This window comes from Littorina saxatilis, linkage group LG9 (assembly GCF_037325665.1).
Source record: "Littorina saxatilis isolate snail1 linkage group LG9, US_GU_Lsax_2.0, whole genome shotgun sequence".
NCBI lineage: Eukaryota > Metazoa > Mollusca > Gastropoda > Littorinimorpha > Littorinidae > Littorina > Littorina saxatilis.
In genome coordinates this window covers 31683825-31699489 of record NC_090253.1, presented here as the reverse complement: position 1 = coordinate 31699489, position 15665 = coordinate 31683825, and the positions used below count along the sequence as shown (strand labels likewise).

General features: G+C 39.7%; 2 protein-coding genes across 4 annotated transcripts in view; one reads left to right on the top strand and one right to left on the bottom strand.

Moving 5' to 3' along the window:
* Positions 1 to 3442, top strand: part of LOC138975880 (calcium/calmodulin-dependent protein kinase kinase 1-like) — a 187971-nt gene extending 184529 nt beyond the window's left edge. For all 3 annotated transcript variants that reach the window (XM_070348654.1, XM_070348653.1, XM_070348655.1), the window contains 3 exons: positions 1264 to 1392; positions 1780 to 1916; positions 2695 to 3442. In XM_070348654.1, coding sequence (XP_070204755.1) covers positions 1264 to 1392; positions 1780 to 1916; positions 2695 to 2746 — 318 coding nt within the window. In that variant the 3' untranslated portion in view covers positions 2747 to 3442. The remainder of the gene's footprint in view (positions 1 to 1263; positions 1393 to 1779; positions 1917 to 2694) is intronic.
* Positions 3443 to 9638: 6196 nt separating this feature from the next.
* The window catches only part of LOC138975882 (acyl-CoA dehydrogenase family member 11-like), a 55482-nt gene continuing 49455 nt past the window's right edge, over positions 9639 to 15665 (bottom strand). The window contains exons 12-13 of the mRNA XM_070348656.1: positions 14804 to 14870; positions 9639 to 13846 (exon numbers count right to left, since the gene is read on the bottom strand). Of these exons, the coding sequence (XP_070204757.1) occupies positions 13723 to 13846; positions 14804 to 14870 (191 nt within the window). The 3' untranslated portion in view covers positions 9639 to 13722. The remainder of the gene's footprint in view (positions 13847 to 14803; positions 14871 to 15665) is intronic.

The following is a 15665-nucleotide window of genomic DNA, read 5'->3' as shown; positions in this document are numbered from 1 at the left end:
AAATGATATATGGCTTAACTTGATGTACTCTTTGTTTGGAGGTGCCTTCTCAGAAGAGTTGAGGCCTTACATGACAGATACCCTGGGCCATACTTTCTAAACTTTCCAAAAATTGGAGAAAATTAACCTTGGAGTCTTAACCCTATCAGCCCTGACTGCAGTGCAGGCTCAGCAGCCTCTCCAGCCTGGAGGGTTTTGGCACTGTAGTGCAATCTGATGGGTACTTCACTAAAGCGCTTCTAACTCTGCAACTAATAGTTGTAGACACATACAATTGTGTGTGTTGTATGATAAGTGCATGTTCTTACCTGTTGAGTAGCAGTCAGTACCTTCTGAAGTGTGTAAAGTTCAAAGAAATCCTTCTTCCAAGTCACAAACACAACACCAAAAAGTATGTAAACACACCACTCTGTCACAGTTGTTCCAACAAGTCACAGGATGTTTCTGTCTCACATTTGCATCGAAGCCCGCGCACAGGTCTTGTGCACTCAAATCACCACTTGTTTCACTCGATTGAGACGAAGAAACGTCGCATTCGGCATCATAATCACTGTCATCGTCGAGGAAAATCTCGTCAAGAACCTGCCTCAACGAGTAGCGGCGTTGGTTGCTCATATTTCGCAGGAAAACTGCTCCAAAAACACTCAATCGGACGATTTTTGTTCGCCAGATTGCTCCAAACAAAGAAGAAGGAAGTGGGAAAAGATTTACCTCCCTTGCTCGTGACCTGTCTTTTATTTTTAGATCAGAAACAAGGTCAGAGAAGATGCGTGTCACCGCCCGACAGTTTGTCGGGCGCAGGTGTTGAAAGCTGCTAAGGAGCGCCCGACAGTTTGTCGGGCGCAGGGCGGAACGAGTTAAAGAGGAGGAACATTTGTAAAAAAAAAAAAAAAAAAAAAAAACTAATGGAAAGAAATCAAGAAGAAAAAGACGATGACTATCTTAATGTTGAAGGGTCTTGTTGTTGAGCATATGATGACTATCTTAATGTTGAAGGGTCTTGTTGTTGAGCATATGATGACTATCTTAATGTTGAAGGGTCTTGTTGTTGAGCATATGATGACTATCTTAATGTTGAAGGGTCTTGTTGTTGAGCATATAACATATTTAGCTCTAAAAGGGCCACTTGCCACAGAGAAGATGACTCTGTCTTCCAGATGTGAAGATCATGTGTGCAATTGGTTTCAATAATACCGCTGGTAAAGGAGTGTCTTAAAATGGAGACTTTCTGCGGTAACACGTACTGTGTTTGTGTGTTTGCAGGAGCACCCCTGGGTGACGCAGAAAGGCGACAACCCGCTGGTGACCCACACCAGTCGCTGTGAGCTGATCGAGGTCACAGAGGAGGAGATGGAGAATGTGGTCAAGCACGTCCCCAAGCTGGACACACTGGTCAGTCAAATTGACAAAGTTGAAATTTTAACTTTGAAATGGAAACTTAAATGTGCACAGGGGGTGGAGTGAAGTTCACTTTCAAAAGTGTGTGTGTGTGTGTGTGTGTGTGTGTGTGTGTGTGTGTGTGGTGTGTGTGTGTGTGTGTGTGTGTGTGTGTGTGTGTGTGTGTGTGTGTGTGTGTGTGTGAACTTGCAATTAATTCCGGAATGTTTGCATTTCTTGTTATACGTGTTTTGTTTCATTCAGATTTAGATGAAGTTCATACTGAAGTGCCCAGGAGTGCTATTCTGTTTTGACAATATAGTCTTTCAACTCTGTTTTCTTTCAAATTTAATAGAGATAGTGACAAATATATAGCTCTTAATGCTGATTTTTTTTCTCCAGATCCTGGTGAAATCTATCCTAAAGCAAAGATCATTCCGCAACCCCTTCATCCGTCTGAGCAGCGCGGTGAAGGATGAGTTTCAACGTGCAGGGCGCTCTCACTCTGCTCCGGAGTCTTTTTCACACGTCATGAAGAGGTCAGTGTGTACGTGTATAGTCGTTCAACAAGCAACATGTCATGATTGCTTTGTAAAATTGGTTTTAGGCGCACGCCCGGCTTGTTCAGAGAAAGAGGTCAGTGTGTGTGTAGTCGTTCAACAAGCAACATGTCATGATTGCTTTGTAAAATTGGTTTTAGGTGCACGCCCGGCTTGCTCAGAGAAAAGGGTCAATGAAGGGAAGCCATATCTTGCCTGCAAATGATCGACACTTTAAAATTTCATGTGCCAATGTTGGGCACCCCTGATGAATGCTGTTTGATGATGGAAGTGTACAGCGTTAACGATGATAACTTAACCCTGTGGCATGGCTTAGGGGTAAGTTTACCATCCTGGCTCCTTTCTGTGGGTGTATGTGCATGGGGTGGGAAATGCCTGAAGCTTGTGGCTGTGAACCTGATGAGTCGATTTGGGTGACTCAGTAGTCCCCCGTTCACTGCAGCTGCTGAGCCTGCACTTGCAGTTGTCTGCCGGCCTTTAATTAGTGTGAGCTATTTATAGCTGTATGAGCAGAAAAATTCACAAAGAAGTTTTGGACCTCCAATAAACACATGCACCCACGCTTTTTTCTTCACATATACAAATGATGTTCCTCGGAAACTAGGAATTGAAATATGCATTACCAAAATGTTCTATCAGTTATTAAAGCTCCTATTATGTGTTCTGGCCCGGGACAGTTTATAATGTGGAAGTTTGCTCTGAAAAATGACTTATACCTCCAAGAATACCAACAAACATGTACTCATTTTCATTTCAGAAAAGTGTCTGCAGATGCAATTATCGATGAGCCCTTGATAGAGGACAGCTAACCTCCTCCACGACAGAGGAGCGAGAGAAACACACAGAGAGGATGACGAGAGGATTGGACTCTTCACCGCAGTTGGAAAAGAAAACTTCTGCTCAATTTGTATACAGTGAAACCCCCCTTTTAAGATCCCCCAATTTATATTCCCCCAATTTATATTAATTGGAGGGGTTCCACTGTCATTTGCTTGCCTTCCCTTGCCCTCTGTTGGCTTTTACATGTTTTTTGTCCGTCAATCTTTGCCTATTTTTATATTCCGGCACCATGCAAAACTCGCCACTCTGGTTATACCTTTATCACATAGGTGACGCCTAATTCCCCCTTTCTACAGATGAAGTCTTCTTTACATTGTATTGGAGAGAGGTGTTTATTGTGCATCCACTTTCTGAGAAAATGAATGTCATTAACTTACAGATTGTTTGAATATAATGTATGAACGTTAATGAAGCATTTCTGCATGATTCGGTGAAGTTTCAGCTAAATTTTGTGTGAAAGATGGAATCTATTTTTATTGCTATTTCATTTATTTTGAACTGAATTTCACAAGCAAACATATGTAAGAGCATATATGGTTGTATGTGCCAAGATGTGTACTTCTGTTGTGAATGGAAATTTCAGAACACAAGTGCGTGTGTGTATATGTGTTTGGTCTGTGTGTATGGGTGAGCAAGACAGATAGCTAGAGAACGTACAAGAGAAAGGGAGGGGGGGGGACGGGGGATGACGCGAGTGGAGCTTTAAGTGACAGAGGTAATGTGTACTTGTTTTAGAGTTTCTTGTACGTCTACGTCCAGGTCCAGGTCCAGCTTTCTTTCAACACACCGAATTTTGACACATTTCCAAAAAATATCATTAAATATCTGATGCACTTACATTAAATTGGTTTGCTTTTGTGAAATATTTGATTCTTAAATGTTTCTAATTAACACAACATGTACGAGGGTAAATTTAACACATAATCCAAATATTTTCAAAGAAATTGGTATATTATTGGATTTTGGAAAAAGTTTTGCTCTTTGAGACACCAACACACTTTTGGGTGGGGTTGGAAACACACTTCCAGGTAGAAAACGGTTCATGGGAAACAACTCATCCTTTCTGGCCTATTTAGCAAACTGGCAGTGGAAACGATTGCCTCCCTTTACCGTCTCTGGTGTCTGTGAATTTTTTTTAATACATTTTTCTTCCTACCGCCAGTATACTGGTGCTATGTCGTGAAAAAAGTGAATTAAACTGACTGTATAACCGGAAGCTAAAACAATTGTACATTTTGCGCCTGAATATGTAAGTCATTCTTGTGTATGAATAATTATTTTCAAATTGTGATCAGATTTCCAGTATTGACAATTTTATAGTTAGAATACATTCTACTTTTGAACTGGTTGATATTGAATGCAGCCTTTCCCTGCGGCTTGTTAAAGTCACAGTCTTTCCTGTAAAAACAGCAACTCGACTCACCATCTCAGATCTTGCAACGCTTTTAAATGAAATAAAACCATTCTTAATAAAAATCAACTGCCTGGGTGCTCTGTGCACAGAGATTTTCTTAATGAGTTAATTTTTTAAAGCCACTGATGGCTTTTTAAATTACTTAAGAAAAGTTGAACTCACCACAGCAAGCAGTCGGGCTGTTGAGTTTTGGGTATGTGACCAAGTGGGATGATGCCAGGTCTTATTCCATGTCCTGGCTGGATCTGAGAAGGTGAGCCAAACTGTCTCCATGGGAAGGACTGTGCCTTTTAGCTCTCTTGTAAATACATATGTATACTGGAAAGAGCTAGTCGCTGCTTGAAATGAAGAAAAGCTTTATTGATGAATGTTTCAGTCGAGTCATGTATTAAAGATGTGATTTAGTGGACTTTTCCTGCTTGTCAGCCCCAAATTGGATAAAACACACTCTCTTGATGAGCATATAAATATTTCAAAGTGGAGTGTGCATTAAGAATTCTACACAAAATGAACACTTCATTATTTTCATGTAAATAAGTCAGTTGCTGAAATCTAAAAAAAAACTTTGAATAAATTAAGGCACACATGCAGAAGCAGTTTATTGCACTGAGATTTTTTATCCCATGCACTTTTCCTTTCATACCTAAGTATACATATATATATATAGTCTTTGTCTAAATTTCTACTTGTAAATCAAAAGGACTATAAGAATCCTGTTACAATTTGCTGCATGAGACACTTAACGGTTATATATGTTCCTATGAACCGAACAAATTGTTTTTCTCTTGTGTGTGGGTCATTTAATTCGCTACATGCCAAAGTGTGAAGAGTTGTTAATCAAAGCCCACCTTTACCTACTTGAATGTTTCACACTAAAATTTGGATAAGTGTAGTAAAGAAATGTTAAGTCAAGTTTGGATGTGCGACGAGGGGACCGTTTCGATGGCAAATTAATGCAATGCGAGATGGTCCAGCGCGTCTTGTCTCTGTGTCGTAATATATGTGTTTGATGTCAAAATGACCCAGGGTTTCTACACGAAGGCAGCGGCATCTTGTTACCTGTACTACCATTTGATTTCTCATACCCACAGTGCCTGTACCTTGATTATACGCTTACTTTTTGCCGTTACACCTTGTCCCTTTAAAGGCACACGTACTCCTTCTCGTGAAAACTGTTCGGCTCACTATCCCAGATCAGGCCAGACCGGCACGGTTGGTCTAGTGGTAAGGCGTCCGCCCCGTGATCGGGAGGTCGTGGGTTCGAACCCCGGCCGGGTCATTCCTAAGACTTTAAAATTGGCAATCTAGTGGCTGCTCCGCCTGGCGTCTGGCATTATGGGGTTAGTGCTAAGGACTGGTTGGTCCGGTGTCAGAATAATGTGACTGGGTGAGACATGAAGCCTGTGCTGCGACTTCTGTCTTGTGTGTGGCGCACGTTAAATGTCAAAGCAGCACCGCCCTGATATCACCCTTCGTGGTGGACTGGGCGTTAAGCAAACAAACAAAAGATTTATTTTTATTTTTTTTATTTACGAGGATTTATATCGCGCGCGCACGTATCTCACCGCACAAGGCGACTCAAGGCGCTGGCACGGTTGGCCTAGTGGTAAGGCGTCCGCCCCGTGATCGGGAGGTCGTGGGTTCGAACCCCGGCCGGGTCATACCTAAGACTTTAAAATTGGCAATCTAGTGGCTGCTCCGCCTGGCGTCTGGCATTATGGGGTTAGTGCTAGGACTGGTTGGTCCGGTGTCAGAATAATGTGATTGGGTGAGACATGAAGCCTGTGCTGCGACTTCTGTCTTGTGTGTGGCGCACGTTAAATGTCAAAGCAGCACCGCCCTGATATCGCCCTTCGTTGTGGACTGGCCGTTAAGCAAACAAACAAAAGATTTATTTTTATTATTTTTATTTACGAGGATTTATATCGCGCACGTATCTCACCACACAAGGCGACTCAAGGCGCATGTTACCTATTAATCAGGCCAGGCTTTTAACAAAATGTTTTTTAATAGGACAAGACTCCAATTGGGCACTTGACTGCTTGCTGTCATACACTGATGAATTCGATTATTTTTTGATGAATTGATTTCTTATTTTACTAAGTTAATTCATGAAAAAAGATCCTACTGTGCGCAGAGAACAGCCTGGCCGTTGATTGTGGGTATGTGTCCAAGTGGAGGGATGATGTTATCCTGTGTGGAGGCCAGATCTCAGATGGTCAGAGCATAACTGTTTACCCTGGAAGGAACGTGCCTTTAAACTTGCACCCTTCCCCTCTGACACAAGCTCTTTGTGCACTGTTGCATGTCTACCATGCTGACTCATTCCTTCAAACAGAGATATTGTGTGTGTGTTTACACTGCTCCACCTTTCATTCACAGCTACCTGCCTTTCACATTTAAATTGATTGCCAATTAATGAACCATATCCTCTCTTACAAAATCATGAATTGGTATTTATTGTATATATTAACGCCATGCCTCTGAAAAGTTTAAAGCGTTGCGTGCCTGTGTGTTTCCCTTTTGAACAGTGGCTGATGTTGTGACTGAGGTGAACAAACTCCCATGCTTAATTAGAAAGAATAGGAGGATGGTTCACTCAAAATATGTGGTTTTAAAGTTAGATCAGCCTCAGAGAGCAGTCTTTGCACGAATTAAGTGCTCTGATTTCCCCCCGTTATGCTTTAAAAAGTGTTCTCACCCCGGGCCCCCTTGTGTGTTCTGAAGACGCTGTACAAATCTGGCAAAATTTTATTTTGATTTTGCCCATTTTATGCAGAAAATTCAACAAGCACATTTGTCTAAATTGGAAAGAATGTGCATATAAGCAGTTTTGCAGTCGTCGGAGTTTTCATGACAAAATAATTATGCGTACATGTGATGCAAGTAATGGATGTATTATTTCTTGTCACCTCTTAAAAATGTGTATGCATGAGAAGTGCATTGTTTTAAAAAAATGTGTCTTTTAATTTTTTCCCCGAAATATACATTTTGTGCAAATTAATGTACAAAATGAACAGCCTGCACAGGAAAGTTTTTTTCTATGCATGCAAATTTTGATTTGTTCCCCCCCTGAGAAAAATGCAAAGAACTTCTATGGAGTTTAAATTTTACTGTATATTTTTAATCTTTCCTGCCTCCCTTAAATTTACAGGAGAGTAGGTGTGAAATATTACAAGCTGTGTGTTGTGAAACATGGTGTTGTGACCTCAATAATAACATTCCTTATTCTATAACACAAATTATATAATACAAATGTCACCAGCCAGGCATAATAGTAATTAATTAAGCAACATAACTGTGACAAAAATCCTTGAAGTTTTGCAGGGAAAATGTAGTGCAAACTGTCTTGTTGACCAGATCGAACCAAAGAATTGGCAAAATATGAGATTTTTAAAGCTTTTCTCAGGGGTGCATGCTCTCTTGTAAACATCAACAGACCAAATTTACACTTGCGCACACAAATGTGGATAAGCTAATTGTCCTGAAAGATTAGCGTCAAGGCGAAGATCTATATATGTCACATTTTTTCAACATACACATGGGTGTATGTGCCTGGAAATCCGGATTCAGCGTCTGGGGGCCCCCCCTTAAAATTCTTCAGGATTCATGAAATGTTTTAGTCCCACCCATGCATACAGTTGAAGCAAGCTTCTAACAGTTGGCATTTGTGAGAAAGGATACTGTGAACTTAACTGTTGTTGTCAAAGATAAAAAAAAAAAAAGTGTCCCAGGAATTGTTTTTAAATGTCACCGACTTCTGTCAGAGTACAGTATTACTTTTTATATGTCAAGTTGATATTCATTTCTGGAGTTTTATTACGTACAAATACATTACATATTTTAACAATCATGCAGGGTTACTGTCTTTTGGAAGTTAGTACACTTCTAGTGTGTGCTCTTTATAATAATCAGTTGACATTTAATGAGTTCATTTTTTTAATAATTCCATTTACGATAAATTTTTGGGGATTTCAGAAATGGAGCAGGTTCATTGCTCAAGGTAACTGGGTGGGTGATCTGCTCATTTATGCCAAAAAATACAACACAAAATCAAAATGTTAGATGACCTTATGTATTCCTGTTCTTGTTAGGCTCCCTGTATAAATAAACAAGTGCAGTAACATTTAACGAATTTTGAGGTAGAGTTTCATTGAGCTTTAAAGGCTTACTAACTCGCTCCCGTGTTTACGATGTGTAGTTTGCCCACAATCGATGTCAAATGCATCATAAGGCCATATAATGACGATATGTCGCAATGCGCGGACCATATACATGCATTACAGCTTGTTCTAGCCTCTGAAAAAGTGAGGATGTCAACAAAGACGCGGAGTTATTTCCCTTGCGTCAACGTTTCCTCTGTTTGCAAATCTATAAATAGGACGATCTAGATCAAAATAAAAATTCAAATATCTCAACATTTAAGGGGTCCTAGACCACAATATCTTGCAGGGAACTTAATTTAGCATGTCTCCAGCTGTTGGTAAAGCAATTAGCGTGTATAGTCATCGAGTACATATGGCTTTAATGAAAATGTATGCCTTTCAAAGAATTTCCTTAACTGGCATATGTTGTACTCTGTGCTTTCTTCACCATAAAATGTGTATGGGAAAACTAATCTTTTGGTATTTTTGTGTGAACTTATGTTTTGACGGAGCCATTTATACTTTACCCTGATTCAGCAAGTATTAAGTCTATATTAACTACACAATTTCAGACTGATCTGAATACTGCAATGTGTATTTGAATGTGAACATCCATCGCCACAGAGCTAAATTTTAAACGCAGCCAGCACGAGAAACTATATCTACTGTGCGCCAATGTTGGCCTTTAAAGACACAGAACTGACAAGATCTGTAAAACACATTACAGATTCCCTGAACCCCAAACCCCGTAGCTCAGTCGGTAGCGCGCTGGATTTGTATCCAGTTGGCCGCTGTTAGCGTGAGTTCGTCCCCACGTTCGGCGAGAGATTTATTTCTCAGAGTCAACTTTGTGTGCAGACTCTCCTCGGTGTCCGAACACCCCCGTGTGTACACGCAAGCACAAGACCAAGTGCGCACGAAAAAGATCCTGTAATCCATGTCAAGAGTTCGGTGGGTTATATTATAGAAACACAAAAATACCCGAAAGCGGCGTATGGCTGCCTAAATGGTGTGGTAAAAACGGTCATACACGTAAAAGCCGTGGGAGTTTCAGCCCATGAACGAACGAAAACAAAAAAAAGCACTATAATGTGTCTGAATTATGAAAACCTTGTGAAACTTGCATGAGCATGTTAGAGAAACGGCAGAGCTCTTCATTATTTCCCATTAGTTGTAAGCAGCCTATATATTTTGTTTCTTTCAAAAGCAAGACAGGTATACGCATTGGGTCATTCAGGCTTTAGTGCTTGGTGCTCTTTTTGCTAACAGAACAGTTTGTTTTGGTGACAGAAACTTCACAAAGTGTATGAATCATGCAATATTTCTTTTATTGAAGCGAAATTTCCACTGTTTTACAGACATATCAACTTGTGGCCAGCATACGTTGTGACCCTATAATTCTGCTTGCAGGTGTTAACTGTTCAACAAAGGACGTGAACAAGAGTTCTGAAGATTGTGTATGTATATACATGTACCTGCAAACTGTGAAACCCTTTTTTTTGTGTAATTTCATACACTTTTCCATGATTAAAACACATTTTTGTAAGGTGAAAAGGACTTAATGTACAGTTGCAGTGAGAGGGAGGGGAGAGAGCTCAGGACTGCAGTGGTCCAGGGAGGGATGAGTGTGTCAGTGTGTATCATCGCTGTAATTCACAAACCTCATATCTCAATTTTTGAGGTTTTAATTGGAACTAAAACAATCGTAAAGCTCCCTTATTTGTTTGCCCGTGTGGTGATAAAAGCTTGTAGCTCTAACTGCTTTCTAAAGTGAAGAAAAGTTCTTGAGAAGAAAAGACACGGGCTTCCAGCTGACATTAACACACATTAAGAATGGTATTGCAACCCATGAATTAAAGTTATATTTGAAGTGATTTTTCAAAAGTTTTTTTCCCCCCGCAACAATGGAGATACGAGGTTAGTGAATTACAGCGACGATGTGTACATGCACCTATATATCTAATATAGGTCTATGGTACATGTATGTGTGTGTGGGCAATTTTATATAGCCATTAATTTAGGTCCAGGAAGGTGTTATTTTCAGGGACATGGATAGATGTACTATTTGATGCATCTCACTCACAAAACTGAACCAAAACGCATGCATGTATATAGTCAATTGTTATTAGTCAATACTGATCACACTATTTAACAAGTCTTAAGACCTTATTCCCACTGTCCCATTTTTGGCTCAATGAATTCCACTGCTGGCATTAACATTGAAGTGATAGTTCAGCTTTCTGTTCTCATTTGGACTAGGCAGGCCCGAAGCACAATGCACAACCACTTAGTTTCAGTGCTTTCGTTTCCTAAATTTTGCTGAGGCAAACATTTTCAAGTTTTTGGAAGTTGGTGCATGCAATTCACGCTCAGAATAGTCCAGAATCTTTTTGGTTGACAACTTTTCATACATCAATATGAAGAAATATTGTAGAGTATAACATAATGCAAAAGTGGTTTTCTTTTTTTTATCAGTAATTAATTCAATTTGATATGGTGCGAGAGGAAACAAGCGTCCCATTTTTGGGACAGTGGGATCATGGGGTTTTTGCTCCTTACTCTCATCGAGGTCTTTATTTTTCTGCAGACTGTAAATGCATCATCAGTAGGTTCACATGCTTTGGGATGAATTCTACCAACATGAGAGATAATCTTGCATTATATCACAGATATGTGAGTCAGCTCCTGCTCAAAATGAGCAAAATAACCATTGTGTACAGCCATGGGTCCATGTAATCCCGGCAACCGGCGTTTATGCCATACAGTTGTGGTGTAGGCTCCTACAAAAAGATTGATGATTTGAACTGAAACTTTTGTGTTTCATTCTAATAGATGCCAAGGTTGGTTGACGGCCATTTTAAAAATGAAAAGACCATTTAGTTACACCAAAGTGGCAATTGTTCAAAAGAACCAAAATATTCGCTCAACTGCAATACAAAACATCAGCCCTCGATCCTTATTCCAGTATATGTGGAAATATAATCATCATGACAGTGCAAGTGTTCCGAAAAAAATAACCTTTTTACTGCAAAATTACATTAACAAATCTTAAAACAAAAACGTGTTTTTTCTTATTCCGTTCTTGAATTTATCCCAAGAAATGTTTTTTTTCCTAATACTTCACTTTATCTAAGTTTCATTTAAACTGGTTTTGATTATTCAGGTTTAGTTCATGACATTTGTGACCTCGTTGGGGAAAATGGTAGAGTGTGTGGGTGAGGGGGCATCATCAGGTCATTAAATTTCTGTCTTACAAATCACTCTAAATACAATTAACTATTTATATGACAGTTCATTTAATAACAATTAAAGCAGCACTACAAAACAGTAAGCTCGTGTCTATGTTGTGTGGTGACAATAAAAACGGATACCCACTTGTTCCCACTGTCCCAAAAATGGGACGCTAAAATTTTTTGCTCAAAAAACAAAATTTACAAATCTGATGTCACAAAAACTGCCAAATATGTTCATAAGACACAACAAGAGGCGAAGCCTTCAAGGCTCACGTAAGAAATAGACAAACACAGTAACACAAACTCACTACCCCAACATCGCTTCTCAAGTTTTGACATGCGAAGCTTCGCCGTAGCTCGCAACGAAGTTGGCTTTTTTTGTAAGAAGAGTGCTTTTCGATTCAAGATGGACGACGAAATCAGACTCAATACCACAGTGAAGAATGCATTTATCGACTTTGGTTGACCCAAAGTACAAGAACTAACCTCCTACCTGTATTATTTCATACTGCGATGCATTGACATGTCAAATAAAACTCGAAATCCCAGCGCTCACGCCAACTGGTCCCGGCCGTGCTCAGTCAACGAAATAGAACACATACAATTAACTTACGTCATCATCAAGTACGTAAAGTACAATTTGTGACGTAAAGTACTCAGAAAGAAGCACACCACGCGCTGGTCGAGACTACGTGCATGCGCTTTCTGACTAATAAGATTTGAGACGCCAAGACATGAAACGAAAAAGATAACTCTTGCCTTCCAACTAGTCTCGGCCCGCTCAAAACCGAGACTTTCAGTAATTCCTTCGCGTGACGTCTAACCCTCTTACGCCATAATGTGACGTGTTCAAATGACGAAATGTTAAAGTTTCTACCACAGACATACACACGCACAAACACACACACACACACACACACACACGCACACACACACGCACAAACGCACAGACAGACAAAGTTACGATCGCATAGGCTACACTTACGTGAGCCAAAAACCAATAGTTTGGTATCTCATTTGTGAAAAAATTAAATTTGGGCATCAATGGGTTAAGTTTCCAATGAATCAAAACGGATAGTTTCACCTTCTGTCTTTAGTACCTGCACTGTCCTAGCTCGTAATAATTGAATTACTGTCAATGAGCATTAATGAAGAAAAAACAAACACAAAAAATAAATACACATTAACATACGCTCGACTTTACAAGCTAGGTTGTAAACAGTAATTAACACATTTCAGGGCCAATTCACAGTTACACAATTCACCGGGTAATCAAGCTCAGAAAATGATACAGCTGTCAAATTCTCATGAAAAATCTCTTACATCTGTTTACATTTTGTACATTTGAGCAAACCCATAAAATGCAAATACCCCTGCACATACATGCACACGCATGCATGCACATAATTACACATACATCCTAAATGTTTTCTGACATTTAAAAAACTTTTAACAGCATGTCATTTGCTCTCAGTTTTCACCACAAATCAGCATTTGCAGTTCCCATTGCTTTAACTGCCTGGCATTTTTATGAACAAACCATAAAACACTTATTCTCTCACTCGTCACAATCAAAACATTAGTCATCATAAGTTGTTGGTGACTGATTGAAAATCTTTCAATTAATCAATCAATCAATTAATCATAAAATAACATTTCATCAGCTGGTTTATTTTTACATCACTGTACATTAATTTATTCTCAGCTGTCTTGAATTGCTATCTGATAATGTACTTTTTTTATATTTAAATGAAATAAGAATAGCATGAAACTCCTTTGTTTGATAATATAACCAGAAGAGTGAATGCCCTTCACATAATAAAAAAATGTCATTCTTAGCAAATCAAAAATTGAAAAGGATAATAATTCTGACATATAAGCATTGTCATAAAATCAATACTGTAACTAAATCTCATAACAAAACAGAAGAAATTAACATCTCACAGCTGGTTTCTATGACCAATGATTTTCCCTCTCAAATAAAAAAAAATGGCACTTTGCTTATCTTGAATTATTTTCCAAGACGAAAACCTAGATTCTCCTCAAAGGCAATTGAGATGCAGGCAGCCACAGAAGACAAGTTTTCTGTTGGCAGCCACAGAATCCACATTTTACACTTTGAATGCTTCATTTGTCAGAACTTCTCCCCTAGCTCACAAGCGACTGGGATGGAGATAGCCGTCAAAGACAAGTTGTCTGTCGGCAGCCAAAGAGTCGGCAGTGTAAGCTTTAGATGCTGCATTTGTCAGAACTGGAGTCAGGTCTTTGTTGCACCATCTGAAAATGCAAAAAGCATTCATGATCATGTGCCATATGCTTCTTGGTTTGGGTTCAGCGGAATACTAAATTATGCCAAAGGATGGGGCGGGGATGTAGCTCAGTCGGTAGCGCGCTGGATTTGTATCCAGTTGGCCGCTGTCAGCGTGAGTTCGTCCCCACGTTCGGCGAGAGATTTATTTCTCAGAGTCAACTTTGTGTGCAGACTCTCCTCGGTGTCCGAACACCCCCGTGTGTACACGCAAGCACAAGACCAAGTGCGCACGAAAAAGATCCTGTAATCCATGTCAGAGTTCGGTGGGTTATAGAAACACGAAAATACCCAGCATGCTTCCTCCGAAAACGGCGTATGGCTGCCTAAATGGCGGGGTAAAAAACGGTCATACACGTAAAATTCCACTCGTGCAAAAAACATGAGTGTACGTGGGAGTTTCAGCCCACGAACGCAGAAGAAGAAGAAGATGCCAAAGGATAATTTTTGTGTGTGTAAACATTGTATGTTTCTTGCACAGTGGTTGTGTATGTTTTGATTTTTTTCTGTGTGACAACATGAAGATCAAGAACAACTACACATTAAGCGAGGATCACAGAGAACGAGACTGGAGTGTCTGCACTTTTAAAAGATAGCAAGAAAGAAAGAAAGAAAGAAAAAGAAAGAAAGAAAAAAGAAAGAAAAAGAAAGAAAGAACAAAGAAAGAAAGAAAGAAAGAAAGAAAGAAAGAGAGAGAGACAGAAATGAAACAAAGTAAAGAGAGAGCCTAACAGATAGAACTTAAAACGACCAAAAGGACCCAGTTTATGACTCGGAAAAAGAAGATTTAGAAGAGATAGAAAAGAGAGAACAGCGACACCTTTGCAGCATTCAGCTTCTTCTCCTACAAAAACACAAGCATCCAAAGTTGAGAGCCTGAGCTAACAACGAAGCAGCAACTGAATGTCGACAATTAAGCAACTGACCTCTGTGCAGTGTAGGCGTCCTGTGCTGTCCCCACACTGCTGGCTGCGTGGTCAATCAACAGTGATCCTGGATAGACAAATCGACAGGTGGTCAGCATGCATGTTAATTAAAAGATTTAAAAGGACCTCTGACCAGACATTAATACACATTCTATTTCAAAGGAATTATAAGTTAATATATCTTTCCCATTTATAGAGGAAGTTGAAATTGTTCATTTCTGTTCATGAAGGATGAAAGAAATATTTTAAGTGCCATGGACAGAGAACTGAAATTGAAAATCATACTCAGAGCAAAAGGGCCTAAAAGCAATCAACAGTATATTGTAATTAACAACCAGAAAAGAACCAAATCAGAAGCAGCTATTAACAGTTATATGAGAGACAAGCACTTAACCCCTTCACTGCCCACCCCGTACTAGGTACGTGGTCATTTTTGGTTTGCCGTACGCCCATAACCTTGAAAACGACGTTAAACACCAAATAAAGAAAGAAAGAACGCCCATAACCGTACTTAGTACGTGGGATTTGCGTCAGCAACATTTGAATACATTTCTGAAAACTAAATGGGAGGTAACCACTGTCCAAGTACTTGTAGGGGTTCTAAATACAGTTCTTTCCCATAGACCGTTCGGATAAGTTAGTACCACGTGGTGAAAACTGTGTTAGAAATGTAGAACCGATCTATAGCATTCACAATGGCGGCCGAAAGTCGGACCTCAACTCGTAGACCTGTTTTCAAGCGATACAGTGATTTATGGATTACCACACAGAAGAATACTTTTATGGGCTGTAATGTGAGTACCTGATGTTTGACACCAGTTTTAGCAGTGTTTTGTGTGGTTTTACGTGCTGCAATGTGTGT